At 33.6% G+C, this 17800-nt stretch overlaps 1 protein-coding gene across 5 annotated transcripts in view; it reads left to right on the top strand.

Moving 5' to 3' along the window:
• The window catches only part of ENAH (ENAH actin regulator), a 151937-nt gene that overhangs the window by 97106 nt on the left and 37031 nt on the right, over positions 1 to 17800 (top strand). For all 5 annotated transcript variants that reach the window (XM_036754701.1, XM_036754700.1, XM_036754705.1 and 2 more), the window contains exon 4: positions 8237 to 8321. In XM_036754701.1, coding sequence (XP_036610596.1) covers positions 8237 to 8321 — 85 coding nt within the window. The remainder of the gene's footprint in view (positions 1 to 8236; positions 8322 to 17800) is intronic.

Genomic DNA, 17800 nt, shown 5'->3' with positions numbered 1-17800 from the left:
AGTGTTTCAATTAATTTTTTTACTTCCTCTATTTGGCACATAAACATATATTGATTAACTTTCACAAATGGTTTTAAGGGGAAGGGAAGAAAGAAATAACAGAATGGGAAACTCAGAGACAATATGTTACCATCATTTTCTGTTTCAGAACAAATGAAATATGTTAATTTCATGTTATAATATAAAACTTAATTGCTATAGGCTTTTTTTATGTTGATGGGATCCTTTTGACAAATAGAAATCAGAAAAAAAACATTTTAAATGTTCTTATCAAATATCATCCCGAGTATTTTCAAGTGAACATTATCTCAAACAGAATAGGGCACAAGTTCATTAGGGTATATACCATAAATTGAACTCTTAGATTTCATATCTCTGTTTAAACTTAGGAACCAGAAGTGCATTATGTTCTTATTTGTGAAATGAATGTTACTTTCTCATCAGATAGGTTTTATTATGAGTTTTTTTTTCTTCCCATAGATGAGATCATAGGGAAAAATATTTGGTTATAAAAATATATACATATATATCTTAAAGAGTATCAAATTCTTGATAGAACTTGTAGGGAAAAGAGGAATAACCAAGAAATATGTATAAGTACACACTAAGCATTTAAAACCACCTTTTAGTCTACTATGAAGTCCCTGGACTAATCATTTACAGATGGCCCCTTTGTCCTTTGAAGCTTCTAACACCAAGGTGTCTGTTGCAGCCCAGAGCAAGGTTACTGCTACCCAGGACAGCACTAATTTGCGATGTATTTTCTGTGGTAAGCAACATTACGTTTACATTATTTTTTTCAAGCTGTGGTACATACTGCTTGCACTTTTCATAAGTCTTATTAACCCTAGGCCATGGTCTAATTTTTGGTAATTGGATGTATTATAAGCTACTGTTTTTATATTGTGATCAATGTTTTTTTAAATGTATATATTACTTTGATAGCTTTTGAACCTGCTCCTTAGGGTACGGAATCACTATAATCCTGGTCATGATCAATTCTTTGTACTTACATAGATAATACTTTTTAAATTTTTAAAAAAGCTATGTTTAGGAGAAAACTGCCTTTTCTCATTAGAAATTCTTTTAGTGATATAACTCCTAAGGTATACTGGGACCTAAAAAATGTCTCCTCTTAGACTACTTTTTATCTAGATTGCATTACCTCTGGTTACTGGATGGCTGTGAAGGCAATAGAAGCTATGTTTCAAGATCAACAGGATGGTGTCCTGGGTACACTATTTAAAAAAGAAAAGCTCAAGTAATTGTGGCTTGGCCTAAGTAAACTTAGGCTTTTAGAGAATGCACATATGAGCCCACTTCATTTTGGTGCCCTAATAAGACAGATTATGAAAAAATAAAAACATCCAAGTGAAAGACTGGTCATTCTATCTTTGGTATTTAGTTAGGCTTTCTAATTTTGGTTTCCTTTTATTTACTTTTATTCTAAAGTACTAAGTTTTGAAACTAAACTCTAAAAAAGCAGCTTTAATTTGACAGTTTTTAGAGTACTAAGTAATTTGGAAAAGTTGGTTATTTAATAAGAAAAAAAGAAATATTACAAATTTTATACTAACAGCATAACTTTACTTAATGTTGTATTCATTACTATTATTATTTCGGAATATTTCAACTTTTGCTGCTTTGTATCCAAGACAATCAGAGCATAGCACTTTAAATATTAATATTGTTAATTTAGTAAAAGGAGATTAAGGATAAAGGAAAATTATTTTAAATTTGTGAATATTCTTGCTTGTCTGTAATTAGCAAGAAATTATTTATTGTATTCTTCCAAAATAAAAATTAAACTAGAACATTAGCATGTAATTGTTGTAATATTCGCATAGTAGTTAAATTTGTTTACAGATTTTCGTGTAGTGATTGAGACATGATAGCTGAATCAGGTTATCCATCATCAGCATTTAACAAATGGAGGAAAATGTCCTTAGAATGTTATGCTTTAGTTTCAGACTGTTGCACATATATTTCTGATTTTCTTCCCTATAGAAGTCATCTTTGTTGTCTTTTGAGCCAGTCTTAGGTTAATATTCTCTCTCTTAAATTGTAAACCACTATGTTTTTGCCTATTTTAAGGGCATTGTAATTTTTGTTTCCTTTGAAAATTTCTTGCATTTTTGGCACATTGCTGTTTTTCTTTTATATTAAGACCTAGTAACAGAAAATAGTGCTTGCAAATTGGCCAGCTCTTCCATAAATTAAGAAGGGCTTTAATGCCTGCAGAAAGACTAATTCAGCCTCAGTCAATCAAAGTAATTCTATAAAAAGTTGACAGTGAAGTGGAAAAAAACAAACCAGCTTTTGATTAAAATAAAAACTACCCTTTTTTGAGTCTCCTGAATTCAGCCTTGAAATGAATACTCAGAGCTTCCACTGAGAGGAAAAAGTGTAACATTTATTACCTTCCTTACCAGCTAGTTCTCATGAAATAGAGATGACCTTGGCTTCTTTGAAGAGTTTGCCAATTGAGCGTGAAGTAGGAGGAAAGGAGTAGAAAGGTTTGAGTGATAGCCTGATAATGAATTTTGTGTTTCTTGTCCGGTGGCCAACCCAGCTAAGTTAGCTTTCAGGAGTGATGAGTCTTTTTGGCTGTAGGCACTTAAGAAACCTTCTAAGTTGTAGAGAGATTGTAATATTTGTCAGTGAGATGACAGTTCTCTTTTTTGGAGAAAATTTTATTAGCTTGATTATTTGTGTGTGTGTGAAATTCTCCATTAATGTCCTATCTAATTACCATATGATAATGTGGAGGTGACCCTAATTTCATGGCTGTGCCAGCTGAGCATAACCTGTGTCACAGCCTATCAAGTTTAAAATTGTTTCATCCCCAAGTGATGGACTTGATGCCTGTCATTTAAGGTCCAACCTAGCTAATTTTAGAGAGGTTTCTCATCAGATTCGGCCATAGAGGCAGCCAGATTTTTTTAGTCAGAAGCTCTGCCAAATTATAGAAAATTTCAAAATATGTAAGTGGAAGGAGTACCCATACCAATGAAGTCACAGAAACTTGAAGTAATGTCGCATATTTAAGTGAAGAAAATATATATATTCTTTGAATAAAACATATACTCTTTTTAAATGTATGGTTAAATAATTTAATTTGTCTTGTATCAAGAGAATGAAAACAATATTATTAGTGTAATAGATATGTGATGTTAAAAAGAGAATGGTTTTTGGCAGCTTGACAATTAAAAGACAAATATTCAAAGGAGATTTTCTGTAATAGTAAATGGTAAAGAATAGTAAGGAGTTGTTGATAATCCCCTCTCTTATACATTCTCTTCAGCCATCACCAGTCAGAATAGGTTAACATCTGCTAAACACATCTGTAACAGAATTCTGTGGGAAGGTAAAAACAAAAGAACAAGACAATTCATTTAATACTAAAAATAAAGAGTGCTCCTTCATTAATCTCTTTTCCTCATTAATTCCCTTTGTCAGATCCTACTAATAAAGGACTTAGGTTCTTTAAAAAAGAAAATTGTAAATCTCATTATGAGAGGATATATAACTATTGCTACCTTTTAAAATATATGTTGATAGGCAAAGCCAAAGTTCCAGTGATTATTTCCCTGCTGTTTAAGAGATTTGATGACACTGCTTTGCTTTTTAAATTTTTAAATACTTTAAATATTCTGAGACATGTAATTGCCTTCCCTATAATCTCTTCCCCTCTCCCTTATTTGAGTTCATAATGATATTTTAGGAAAAGTAATGATGGTTGAGCATGCATAGCCATAACTATACCTCATGTTTTAGGTCCTCAGATTGATTTTGAGTTGAGCAGAAGCCTAATTACAATTCTTCTAAACCAATGAATAGTCTCATAAAAAAGGACAATTATCTGACCATATTTTGATCATTTTCCTTCAATATGTTCATCCTTTTCAGTCCTGCTCTTTTAATCCTTTCACAATGCTTATATTACAATAGACAATGCATACAAAATGCTTTGTGCTCTCACTATTTAAAATTTGGCAGCAAGCCATCATCTGGTAGCTTAAAAAAAAAAAAAACTCTACGCAGACTAAATGTAGTTTTTTCCCCTAAATTCCAAGACTTAGAGTGAACAGCATTCAGGTAATTGATAGATTTTCTAGATTATAGCTCTACAAGCCATTGAATGATTTTTAAAAAAATAAAAGTCTGCTTATAGAGGGAAAAAAAAGACTGCTTCTCAGAACAGAGTCATGAGAGCTATTTGTTTTTCCACAATCTTCATTGTTTTAAAAGGACTTTGAAATGATTCCTATCCTTTCAAGGTTTCTTGTATAAAATATAGTAAACTTAGTTTTTAACACAGATGAAATCCTTCACAAGGTTCTGCTGTACTTTGTAGAATCAGAAGCTATTTCTTCTTTTATTTTCCCCAAAGATAATTTTTCATGTCCGTTTTGACTTTCCTTAATTAAAACACATTTTTCTCTTTGCTTTTCTTAAAATTCAATCCTATGGTTTTTACTTAGTTTTGCTTTTTAAAATAAAAACGTCTTGCTTGAAAGTAGGAGAGACTTTATTTTTGCTTCCCTTCCAAAATTATTGAATAAAAATTCTAAGATTGAATCCAGTCTTTGCAGGCTCTGTCTTGGTCTGTTACATTTGCCTTAAAATCGATTGTTTTAATAACTAAGTAGCAAACATAGTAAATTGATAATATGATTTCTATATAGGAAATGTAAATTAATATAGCTTTAAAAGTTTAGGACAGTCCTGATGTGGACACATAGAAAAGGAGCATGTTTCTTTGGAATGGAGTGATAAATAAAATCACAAACTCCCACCTTTCACATTTTCTTTTTTCAGGTTGTATTCAGTATGTGGTACTCAATTGACAGGCCTAAGTGTTCACAATCATTTTGTAGACAGTGTCTTTAAAATTCACATTTTTAGTTTTTGCTCATTTTAAAAAGAACTCTGTATAATTCGGATAGTTCGGTTGTTGAAGAACTAAATAATTGTTGAATGGATGAAAGGAAACAAAAGTTTAGTGAAGATCGTTTAGTCTTACAGTTTTTCTTATGCTTTTTCTGATATCAAGTGACCTGGTATGCATGAATTTATTAGTGTAAGAAACCAAATAATGATGGAAAGAAATAAGAATTTAATCATATTAGGATGTTACAGATTTATTTTTATTAGAAAACTTAACTGAGATTGATTCCTATTTTCAGTAGATACATCATTGCTTTGACTTTGTGAATGTAGAAAGAGTTATGTGAAAACTTTGTAGGGTTGTTAAAATTTATAGGACTGGTTAGAATTTTTTAGCACTTAAAACCTAAACTCATGAAATTAGATTTCTGAAAAACAGTTTTGCAATATTTTGAGGTTTTTAGCTAGAAAGAATTAGCATTATAACATCAGTCTTCCTGAGCTATTTATTTCAAACATAGCAAGTTATTTTTTCTTGAAAAAGTACATAATTTTAGGTTAATGTTGAGTTATTATAGCCAACCTATATTTAATAGACTGCAACTTAATAAGCTTTTGGACTCTCATGTTAAAGTACTCTGTAAAAACAATAACCATCACCAAATAATTATTCACGGTTTAGTGGCCTTACAAGTTCACAACCTTAAGCGAGATTATAAAGTGTTTACCCAGATTATCCAAATGGTTTTTGGCATTAAGAATTTAGGATTTAGTATTCACTTTGAGAAAGTTTTTTAAGTCTTTAGCTTTTAACATGTTCCTTGATAAGTGATGTAATGAGAAAACACTCAACTTACACTGGAGACCTGGGTTCCAGTGTGATTTCTGTGCAACCATGGCTCATAATATGGCACTACTGAATTCACAGAGATAGTAAATAAAGCACTGTGTGAACTTTAAGTGCTATAGAAACATGATTTAATATTATTATTACTGGAATCATCAAATCATTACATTTTGGAACTGGAAAAAGAATTCGAGATCATCTAGTTCAACACTTCTTTTTACAGATGAGGAACCTGAGCCCAGAAGCATTAAGTGACATTCCCAAGAGTCATAAAACTTTGAGAGTTAGGACTAGGATCCAGGTCTCCTAATTCCCTAGCCCAATGTTCTACCTGAGATTGAATTTTTTTCTTTTAACTGTTTCAGTTACTTAAGATTTCATCTGCAGACATTTTATTGTATTTTGTACGTATTTTGAATCAATATTGGAGCAAAATTTCTTCCTTATATCCTCTTAAGAACTTTACAGCCAACCTATCAGAAAGCTTGGCTATCTTTAAAAAAATCTTTCTGATGGACTAGTAAATGGTTTTGCATTTAAAATTAAAAATATACCAGATATTGTAAACGAATGTTACCTCAAACTATTTAACCTATAAAAGATGACCACTGTATAAAACTTGTAACAGTATGGATTTTCATATTTAATTTACACTAGATAAAAATGGTTCTTAGACATTCTTGGAAATAGGTTAATTACAGTGATGATGTCAGTTACTACAGCTAATTGCCTATTTGAAATAGCTAGATAAGAGTGGCCTGTATATGCACCACCTTTACTGCAGACTTTTTTTTCATTGTTTCTTAAATTTATCCATGCACTTGTATCTGCTTTTCTAAGAAAGTCCAACAACCACCTGTTATACTTATTCTTCCCCCAATACAAGATCTTAACATGATAGTTACAGACAACATTTGTACTTTTATTACGGTTTGGGCACGCGCGCGTGCGTGCGTGTGTGCATGTGTGTGTGTGTGTGTGTGTGTGTGTAGTTGATATATTTTAAGATACTTCCACTGTGTCTGAATGATACACATTCCAGCCTGCAAAATTGTTCAGCTATTTGTAGTGTACTGCTTAGGTGAGAATAATAGATTTTTTAAAAATAGAGAATAGTAGATTTTAAATGTTGTGTTGTTGAAGGCTCAAAATGGATTACTTTTTGAAATTTAAAGAAATGTACTACTAAATTTATGTTAGCTGATTACTCTGTAATTTACAGGAAAATGCAAATTATTTTATAGCAAATAATTACTGAAAGTGCTATATGAGACAGAAAATAGAATTCTGGTAAATAATCATGATCCTTCAGTGCTGGATCTATTAGCTCAGAATTCTAATGAACTTGATCCTTTATAGAATAAACTATTTATTTTTGTATATTAGTGGTCTAATGGCTTTTCAGAAGATCTCAAAAAATACCTTTATTGGTAAACATCTTACCATTTTTATTGGTGAATATCTTACTCTTTTGACAAGTTTTGGCATATTAAGTTTCAGTTTTTGTATACAAGAATAGAAGGTGACCATTATTTCTTTTCCTTTTTTAAAACTTAGGTTTTAAGATTTAAATATTGTGGCTTCTAAATATGGTATGTAGGAATAGTTCCAATATTTATTGATCTCATTAATCTTACTATTGTCATTGCCACTTATTTGGGGAGCAGTTCTATAGCTGGCAGAAGAAACTGCCCCAATAATTGCTGGGATGATGGTTGATTAAATATAGGTAGTCTTGAGCATTAGAATATATAGTGAGAGACATGAACCTACAAAAAAGCATTATTGGTACCTGTGGAGGATGCTTTATAACCAAAAGTCTTGGAAGATTACCTATGTTAAAAATTCAGTTAGGTAGGTTAATTAATAATGGTTAAATTTAGTATCCTGTTCAGTGCCAGAAATGCTGAGCCATTGAACAAAAAAATCATTTTTCAATTGGCCAACAAATTTATAATGCGTCCTTAAATTTGCAGTAACATCATAAATCAGTATTAGTAACAAGGTTCTCATGCTCTTTCTCTCCTGTTTTTCATTTCCAGTGTTCTATTTAGGTGAGTTTTCAATTCTAATTCTTCTTTTGAGTCTCTTTACACCCTTTTCATCCCTCCCCCCTCTCCCTCTTCAACCATGAGTAATTACTTCAAAGATAATGTTTCTTCATTGTCTTAAAGAATGTCAAGTTCAGGTGCCTCTTCAGATTCTCATTGAATACTTGTTTTACTCTTATGCTCTTCATGTATAAATTTTTATTTTTTCTTTATTCCTGAAGTTTTTCCATTTGTTTCAAGTAAGTCTTCTGGAAATAATGACAGTATTTTGTTGCAGTCTTCTTTCATTTGCTGTGTGTTACGAAGCTTATGTTTTGTTTTGCTACAAAAGGAAGATACATTTGTAAATATTTGTGATGATTTTGTATTATTTTCCTTATTTTATATATTTTGTCAACTTTAATCTAAAAGTAATACTCATTTATAATCTTGTTTTTCCCTTTCATAGGTCCTACATTACCTAGACAAAATTCGCAACTGCCTTCCCAATTGCAGAATGGTCCATCACAAGAAGAATTGGAAATTCAAAGAAGGTAAATTCACATTGGGAATTTGTAATTTTCTGTCTTACTACCACTGAAGAATTGTAATATAGAGAAGTGATAGGTGCAATTTGCCTTGTCAATTTTTCTTTGAAAAAAATTTTTTCTTATTACCAAAAAGTTTGGTATTAACTTGTATGTAATCATCACATATATTTTAACTCTCTAGTATGTGTAAGGTACTAAAGTGAACTATAGAAAGAACCACAAGACATGGTCTAAAATCTCAATGATTTTATCTGTTTTAGATGGTAGAGCACATACATGAAAAATTAACTAGTATTAACTAGTCAGTAGTAAAAATAGTAAATGTTATGAAAATTCAGAGAAGGGAAATATAGCAAGTTGAGCTGGTCAGAAAAGATTTCAGTAAGAACAGATAGAGCTTGACCTACATATAGAGGAGTTTTTTGGTAGCAAGGAAGAAGAACATCGTAGATACCAGTGTGGAAACTGGCATCATGGTCTTAGAAGGGATTGGTTAAGTCCTTATAATAATTAGTAGTAAGAGAATGTTGGAAGGTGTAGCTGGAATGGTACCCAGTGGCAAGACTGTGGAGAGTTTCAATATCTAGCTAAGGATTTTGGATTTGAATATATAGTCAAACTCGTTATTCCCCAAATTCCCTTCTACCCTTGTCAGGTGAGTTTTGGCTAGCAGTTAGTTAAAAGGACAGACAAGCCTAAAATGACATGCTCCGTAGTTCACAATACTGACAGGAACTCGGAAATCAGTCAGTTACCATCAAAATAAGGAATATGCAGATAGTGTGAGTCCAGAGACCAAAGTTGAGGTCATAGACTTAAGTGTTGGGCCAAATAAGCCAGGAAGAAATCAAATTCAAAATTTAAGTAAGTGTTAGGGAATTATTGTTTAGAAATTCGGACAGGAAAAGAGCTTACAAGAAGACTTTTGAGACTGGATATGAGGGAGTAGGTGAGATAGGAAACCGGAAAAAGCCTCTCAGGATGTGACGTAGCAACAAAGATATGACCAGTAATCCTAGGATGATGTTAATCTTTCTCTTGCATTTGTTTTAAACAGTCCTCTCTGTGTGTTCATATAAGAAGTGGCAAATGTGTGCTGCTCTTTAGAGGATAACAGAGCTCAGCAGGTACTTCTATGAAATAATTGTATCATAGGCAGTGGACTAGGCTCCTGTGTAGAAATCACAGTTCTTTTTCCTCCTATACATATGTACCATGGCCAGATTAATCTTGTGCTGTTCCATTGGTCAGAAGTTTTTAATAGCTCCCTAATGCCTATAGGACATGTCAGTTTGACAAAATTATTTATCAAGCTCCTATGTGCAAGAAATTATTTTCGGAGTATCAGCATAGATAGGGTTTTATGGGATGTGTTGGAGGGAAAAGAGAATCAAGATAGGATCACTGATTAGGATGTGTTAATACAGGCCTGATTTTGCCATAAAGGCTTGAGCGAGAAAAAATAGAAAGGAAGGATGCACTGCAACAGATATATCAGAAGACAAGTCAAAACTTAATGACTGATTATTTTTAGGGGTAAGAAGTCAAAACAAAATAAAACAAAAAAATCCCGAATTTAGAATCATAATATTCCTTCAACTCACGTTCTAGGGAAGTTGGTTTGCTAAAGTAGCTCCTGTATAGTGAAAGAGATATCAAGGAGTTTAAATCATGGTAAGGGAAAATTCTGTCCTTTTTTTCCTGGCAATTTTAATAGAAATTTGAAAGTCAGCCAGGGATCCCTAACTGTAAACATTTTCTTACCTAATTTCTCCCCTTCACAGATTTATGTTGGTAACAAAGTAGTTGGAGGAAGGAGGAGAGGGAGGAAAGAGAAAGGGGAAGAAAAAAGAGAGAGAGGAAAGAGGGAAAGAAAGAAGATGGTGTTTAGAAGAACGACAGTGTTTCATTGACCAAAAAAACAAAGTATGAAGAAGAGGCTTGTTTTGAGGAATGGTTGAAGTTGTGGTTTTTAACACACTGGGTTTAAGGTTTCACCAGGATAATTAATTGGAAATAACAATATATTTCGAGACAAGGTGAGAGCAGAGCAAGAGATATAGGTTTGCAAATAGTCTAAGTTGAAGTAGTTGAGGCTATAAGGTAACAACATCTCTGAGTAAAATATATATAATAAAGAGAACATGAGGCAAAGGCTGAATTTCTGGAAACATCTACAATTAACAATGAAAAAAGAGAGTCAAGTTAGAAAAATAGTATAATCAGCAAAGTATATCATAAACTTCAGGAAGTAGTGTTTTTTGTTTTTTTAAACAATGTTGGTGTAATTCTTGTCAGGAAGCCAAGAATTCAGAATGATGGTTTACTTGTACATAGGTCCTATTAGTGTATCATACCCTCCTTATTTGCTGAGAGTTGGGATTTTCTTGTAATTTCTAAAAATCAGTTATTTGGTAAATTGATAATACTATCATCTTTTACCTTTGAAAAATCCTTGCCTTATTTATCTTTGTTACATTGCAAACTGTACCAGTAAGATTGAACATTGGCTTTGGTGAATAGAAGAAATATTAATGATGAATTAAGGGAAGATTCAACACTTCCAGATACTTACTAGAGATTGTTGTTGTTTTTAAAATAACTTTTTATTGACCTATTTTGTTTTTACACCATCTACACTTCTGAGTGTATCATTCCCCCACCACTTCCAAGAGAGGCAGCCCTACAGCAAAGAATAAAGAGGAAGGGTAAAAACACAGTTCAACAAAATGAACCGGCTCATTAAAATATCTGACATTACGTGCAGTATTTTATACCTGTAGTTGTTGTTGTCATTGTCCCCTGTCCCCCATTTCTCCCCTCCCCCCCAACAAGATTGAGAGATACCTTCTCATATATCCTTGGAGCCAGTATTGGTTGATCATTATAATTTTATGACATTTGGTTTTGATTATTTTATTCTTTCTGTTTACATTGTTTCAGTTGGGTATATGTTGTTTTCTTTGTTCTGCTTCACTTTGAATCAGTTCATATGCCTTCCCGTGCTTTTCCAGATTCATCATTTCTTACACCATAGTATCATTCCATTTTACTCACTTACTGCAACCTTTTTATCCATTCCTCAGTTGGTAGTTGGTGGGCAGCTGTTTTGTTTCCAGTTCTTGGCTACTACAAAAGAGTTATTTTTATTTTAGATATTATACTTAGATTTTACAGTCATTACAATTTGATCTTGTTTTATAAGTTGTTAGCTAATAGAGGCATAGTAAATAGGATTGTCATGCAAGAATAACGGGGCTCACATCTTACCTCTTACATCTAATGACTTTGGACTAGAGACTTAACTTCTCTGGACTGTGGTTTCTGTTTTCTCCACTAGGGAATGATACCATAAGGGATGAGAATGATTTTTCTTAACTGTATACTTCTCTTTTGGTCATCTGATTTATTTTGTTCATTTGTTTAGCAAGCAAAGGTATCTCCGTTTTAAAAATGTTGGGTTGTTGTTCATACTTTGTTCTCAAAGAGGATGAATGACATCACAAGGGTGATATTTTGATTTGTGCATGAATTGGATATGAGTGGGGTAGCTCTGTGCAAAGTCATCAGCCTTACTCTGTTCTCCAGAGTCATCTAAGTCTAGTGGCAAGGCAACAGTGGTGATGTCTGAGTATACACTGGGTGACTTTGACCAAAAGACTTAAATTCTAGTCTTGGTTCTGCTACTGATTAGGTCAGTGACCTTGACCCAAGCCATTTAACCTTATGTGGTCTCAAAGTCCTCGTCTCTAATATGAAGTAGGAGTAAGCAATCTCTAGGGGTCTTTTTCAGACTTAACAATGATGCGGAGTAGAATATGAAAGTGCCAGAGAGAGAGAAAGCGATTACTTGTGGTGGGGGTGGGGGTTGGGGGGGGGAGGCGTGTATCAAAGCCACAGTTATATGAAAGAAATTGTGTGTGTGTGTGTGTGTGTGTACACACACATATATATGAGCTAGGTGGTGCTGTGAATAGAGCTCTGGACTCAGTTACGAAGACCTGTTCAAGTTTGGCCTCATATATATACTTACAAGCTCTTACCTGGTCAAGTAAATTAACTTCTTTGTACTTCAGTTTTCTCAACTATAAAATGGGGATAATAATCATACTTATCCCTCAAGGTTATTGTAAGGCTCAGATGAAATAATGTTGTAAAATCCTTTGTCAGTCTTAAAGCCCTGTATAAATGGCCGCCTATTAGCTCAAAGGTTGGGTAAAAATTGAATAGAAGAAACTTTGGGTGAGGGAGGTAGGAATTCAGCCTTGGGGAAACTGCATTAGCAGTTTCTAGTCATTGAGGAACTTAATTGAATATAGCAAGTAGCTCAGTTAGTTTGTAGTACCAGATTTATGAACTGTCAGGCCACACCTGAACCAGATGAAGATGGTATTGGAATGGTAATTTGTGGTTTTCTAAGTCAGCATGCAGTTGGCAATTTTCTAATTGAGTTTGACGCTACTAGTTTCTATCATTTGCCTCCTTACAGAATTCTCTACCTACTTTCTCTCTATCCATAAGGATCCTATTTGCAATTCAGACTGGCTCTCACCCTTATTCTCCATTAATTTTTTCCCAACTTCTCTAGGTTTATTAATCTTTTCTTCTTTCTGGACTCAAAAGAAATCATTCAGCTTTGTGTAATACTTCATTGTGAACTTATTTGTATTTTTTTATAATTGCTTTCCTGCTTATTAATCTTGCTCCCCTCAACCAGATATTAAAATATTTGAGGGCAGGATTGATAAATTTTCGGGTGATAAGCAGAGACTTTTTAGCATTAAATAGATTTCTTTTGTCTGGAGGCAATGGTTCCCATTTGGGTCCAATTCTTTAATGGTACCTCAAGCAGTAAATAATTGCCCAATTATGTTACAAATAAAATTTCCCTCTGACAGCAACAAGTATGTGAATATTTGAAGCATTCTAGGTTTCTTTATGCAGCTATTTGAAACTGTCATGATCATGCACACAGTGATTTTAGTGTTCATGTACCAATCACATCAAATTTCTGCTTCTGACTAAGCAAAGCATGTTCTTGAAATTTCTCACCCTGATCAGATTATTTACAAATTGCCATCAGGAATCAATATTTGAACCCAAACTGATTTCCAGTGGGTAATCAGATGCATGCATGTACCCTTATTTATGTCCTTTATGCTGTTTCAGTGTAGTATTCTCTTATCTCTCTGTTGTCTGGTAATGATCAGGATATTAGGAACATTTTTTTTTGTTCTTGCATTGCAAATGTCTGGATTTTTGAAAACTGTGATCGATTGGCTTTCACATTACATGCATTACAAGCCATCTTGACACATATCCTATACCATCAGAAATGTTCTGGAGAAACAAACCTTATATTGCCTCTTGTTGAGTATTAACCCTGTTTTTTGCTTATGTTACTATTTTAATCAGAAGGTTTTCTGATTATTGGTTATCTCTGGTAAGTTGCATTCAGTAGAGTTTCTGCAAAGTTGTAATTGGGGTACCAGTGGTAGAAGAGAGTAAAGTCAGAAAGTAATGTCTGAATAGACATTAAAAACATTGGTTTATGTATAAACATTGTTTAAAATGGAGCACTATATGTAATTGCACCCAAAGTGCATTTATAATTTAATACAGTATTGTCATTAGCTAGCATTAAATATCTTATAACATGCTATTCACTTTTGTTGATTGGTTAGGTGGTTAAAAATAAAAAAATAAATTTTTGTCTCTTTTTAAGAGTTTGTAACATTCTACCATTTTCAACCACAGATTTGTGTGAATGAGTATTTTCGTTTTATTGTTTTTTGAAATAAAAATACAGAAATAAACATGATGGAGAAACATTTAAAACTGTGTTTGGTGTTGAGCAAAATGTTGGCAAAACTTTGCTTGAATAAAAAAGTCCAATATGGAAATTAAGCTTCTGTATGATTATTGTTATGTTAAACATCTTCAGGTTGTAACTTTTTTCATTAAAAATGTTATTTATGTTTAACAAAACTTGTAAAATAAGAAATTTAATATGAAGCCTTGCAGGTAGTAAGCATTTGTGATCCTGCTGAATAATCTCTTTAATTCTTAGAGAATGTTCAGAATATTTGTACTTTTCAAATTTTATACTAAGAAAAAATTTTATACTTTGTAGTTAATGTACATTTTAATTTGGAACTTTAGGGGCAAAAGTTGCTGTAGTTATTAGCATTTAGTGAATAAATCTAAAAACATATTAGGAATAATATATTAAATTACGCTAGTTCACAACATACTTTTTGTTGTTGAAAAGTTTCATGGAACAAAAACATTGGGGAAACACAATGCCCTCTATAACCTGGCCCTTTCCTACCTTTCCAGTCTTCTTCTACCTTACTCTGGTCACATACTCTGTGATTGAATGATACTGACTTCCTTGCTGTTCCACTGCATCCTGTGACTCTGGGTGTTTGCACTAAGTTCCACATGCCCGGAATGCTCTCCCTCTTCATCTATGCCTCCTAGCTTTTCTGGCTTCCTTCAAGTTTCAACTAAAATCCCATTTTCTGAAGGAATCCTTTCCCTGTTACTCTTCATTTTAGTACTTTCTTGCTGTTGATTATTTCCAGTTTATTCTGTAACATATTTTTATAGTTTGCATATTGTCTCCCCCACTAGACTGTGACTTCCTTGAAGGCAGGGACTGTCTTTTGTCTTTCTTTGTGTCCTCAGTGCTTAGCACAGTACCTGGCATGTAGTAGATGCTTTACAAATGTGGCTGACTTCTCAGTCTAACTAAAACAATCTTCTGCAAAGCATGTGTTTTCCTGAACTGTTTATAAAACAATTGGTAATTTTAGCCCTGACATGCTCCAAGGTTTCCATTGGATCTATTTTTTGCAGTTTTCAAAAATCTGTAGGCCTGTAACCATCTAAGTGCTACAGTGGCTAGTGGGCTGGGCTTGGATTCAGGAAGATCTGAAATCAGATCTGTCCCCAGAAGCTGGCTGTGTGACCCTAGATAATTAACCTCTGCCTGCCTCAATTTCCTCAACTGTAGTTTCCTTATCATAATAGCATTCACCTTCCAGGATTGTTTTGAACAGAGCTGCTTAAACTTTTTCCACTCAAGACCCCTTCAGTGCTTCTTAAACTGTGGGTCACCTGGACCCACAGTTTAAGAAGCACTGATTGAGGACCAAGTGAGATAGTATTTGTAAAGTGCTTGCTTAGCATAGAGTAGGTGCTTAATAAGTACTTTTCCCTCCCATCCCCTTGGATATTATAGCCATGAGGCATTGACTCACTGTCATATAATATTAGAGCCTTACATTGGACATTATGTAGGCCAACTCTTATTGTTGAGCAAAGAGAGACCTAGAGAAAGGCCATTCTAAAAAACTGTTGGAGCCAGGATACCAGACTCCAAATGAACTTAACCTTGAGCTTACTCAGCTTTGAAGTTGGACAGCATTCTAAAATCTGATCGTGTGAAGAGGAAGCTAGAAGGAGATGGAGACTTGAATAGAAATAAATTTTTAAAATTATTTTTTTTATGGGGTGGCAGTAGAGAGGGGTGAGATGTTGCTAAGGGAAATGGAGAGAGAAAGGGGGACGAATGCCTGAGCAAATACTCTCTATAGTGCTTAAAAATTCTTTTGAAGAGATACATTGTTTATGTAGTATAATATAATTTTTCAACAGAAACTGGTTTTTGTAAGTTTCTTTTATACTACCTCTTTATTTTCTATACAACTGAGGTAAAATGTATAATTAAACATGATTTTATAACTATATGAAAACATCAGAATTATATTTCTGACTACAAAATAACTTTGTTCGTCCTGTCTTAATACATATAAGAAATAAATGAACTCAAAGAGTAATAATCTAATGGGTGACTGTTCTCTTATACTTTTAGGAATTAGGAAAGATAACAAAGACAGAAGTGTGTGGCCAAGGACAAAACCTGTGATTTCATTAGTATAGAGAACTCTTTTGTGAGGAAACTCCATCTACCATTGCTTGTTTCTACCTTCTCTGCAACTTACATTCTTAGATTTTCCTAGTGCACCCAGAAGTTATGTGCCTTGCCCAAGGTCACACAGTCAGTATATGTCACAGCAACACTTAAAGCCAGGTCTTCCTGCCTCTCAAACCAGCTTTCTAGCGTTTATGCCATGCTACCCCTCTGAATAGGCAGCCATGTGATTCAGTGCATAGAGCATTGGGCATGGAGTCAGGAAAACCTGAGTTCAGATCTGGATTCAGACACTTACTAGCTCTGTGAACTAACCTCATTTGCCTTAATCCACTGGAGAAGGAAATAGCAAACCACTCCAGTATCTTTGTCAAGAAAACCCAGTGGACAGTATTGGCGTGCTATGGTCCATGGGGTCACAAAGAGTCGGACATAACTGAACAACTGAAGAACATCCCCTCTGAATAGAAGTATGTTCAGAATGAAAGTAAAGAGAATAACTATAAGTATAGAATGACTACAAACAAGATAATTTAAAAGATAGGACATTAGTGGTTGAGGGATCAAGGAAGCCCTTATGTAAGTTAAATGTAATATTTTAAATGCTATTTTTATGCATTAAATGCATATTTTTATGCATTTATAGCATAATGCCTGGTATGTAGTAGGCATTTAACAAATTTGCCCACCTGCCTATTCCAGGGTGGTTACTTCTTAAAAGAAGAAAGGAATTCTTTGATGTAGAGGTGAAGAGAGAGTACATTACAGGTATGATAAATGGGAGCTGGTATGTGAGGAACAGAGAGAAGATTCAGTTGCTTGGATGGTAGCCTATATAGTAGGAGTAATGCACAATGAGCCTGGAAAGATAGGTTGAGAAAAAGTTGACAAGGGTTTTAAAAACTAAATAGAAGAATTCATATTTTAGAGGTAACACACCTGGGTTGACGAACTCAGGCCTGAGAGCTAAATCAGATTGTAGCCTGTTTTTGTAGGACCCTGGGAACTAAGCATGATTTTTAAAAAATTTTTAAATACAACAAAACTTTATTTTAAAAAGTAAAAGCCATTTTTGACTTGATGCTGTATGAATATCAGCTGTGAGGCCTGGTGCTGTCCTAATGTGATACTACTAGAGTCAGTTGAATAGGGAATGATATGGTCAGATACTCAAATGGAGAGATGGATACCTGAGGTAACAAGACCAATGAGGAGGCTATTGTAGTAATCTAGAATAAAGGTTATTAGGGCCCAAACTAAGGTATCAGCTATATGAATTGAGAGAAAGTGTTAGATATATGAGATGGTGGCTTGGGGTATAAATATGGCAAATTTGCTATGCACGCCACCATTTATAAAATATTATAAATACATACATTAAAATGTTATATATACATGTATAAATCTTTCAGTGCTCTAGAATTTCACAAGTTCATCCTTGTGGATACTCCTTTAACGTGATCCCAACCCTCAAAAAATTGATCATCATTCATTGACCAACCTCTCTAAAATTATCTTAATTTTAAATTATTAAATATTTAAA

The sequence above is a fragment of the Trichosurus vulpecula genome, chromosome 4 (assembly GCF_011100635.1).
Source record: "Trichosurus vulpecula isolate mTriVul1 chromosome 4, mTriVul1.pri, whole genome shotgun sequence".
Lineage (NCBI taxonomy): Eukaryota > Metazoa > Chordata > Mammalia > Diprotodontia > Phalangeridae > Trichosurus > Trichosurus vulpecula.
The sequence above is the reverse complement of the archived record's forward strand: the minus strand, read 5'-3'. Positions and strand labels throughout refer to the sequence as shown.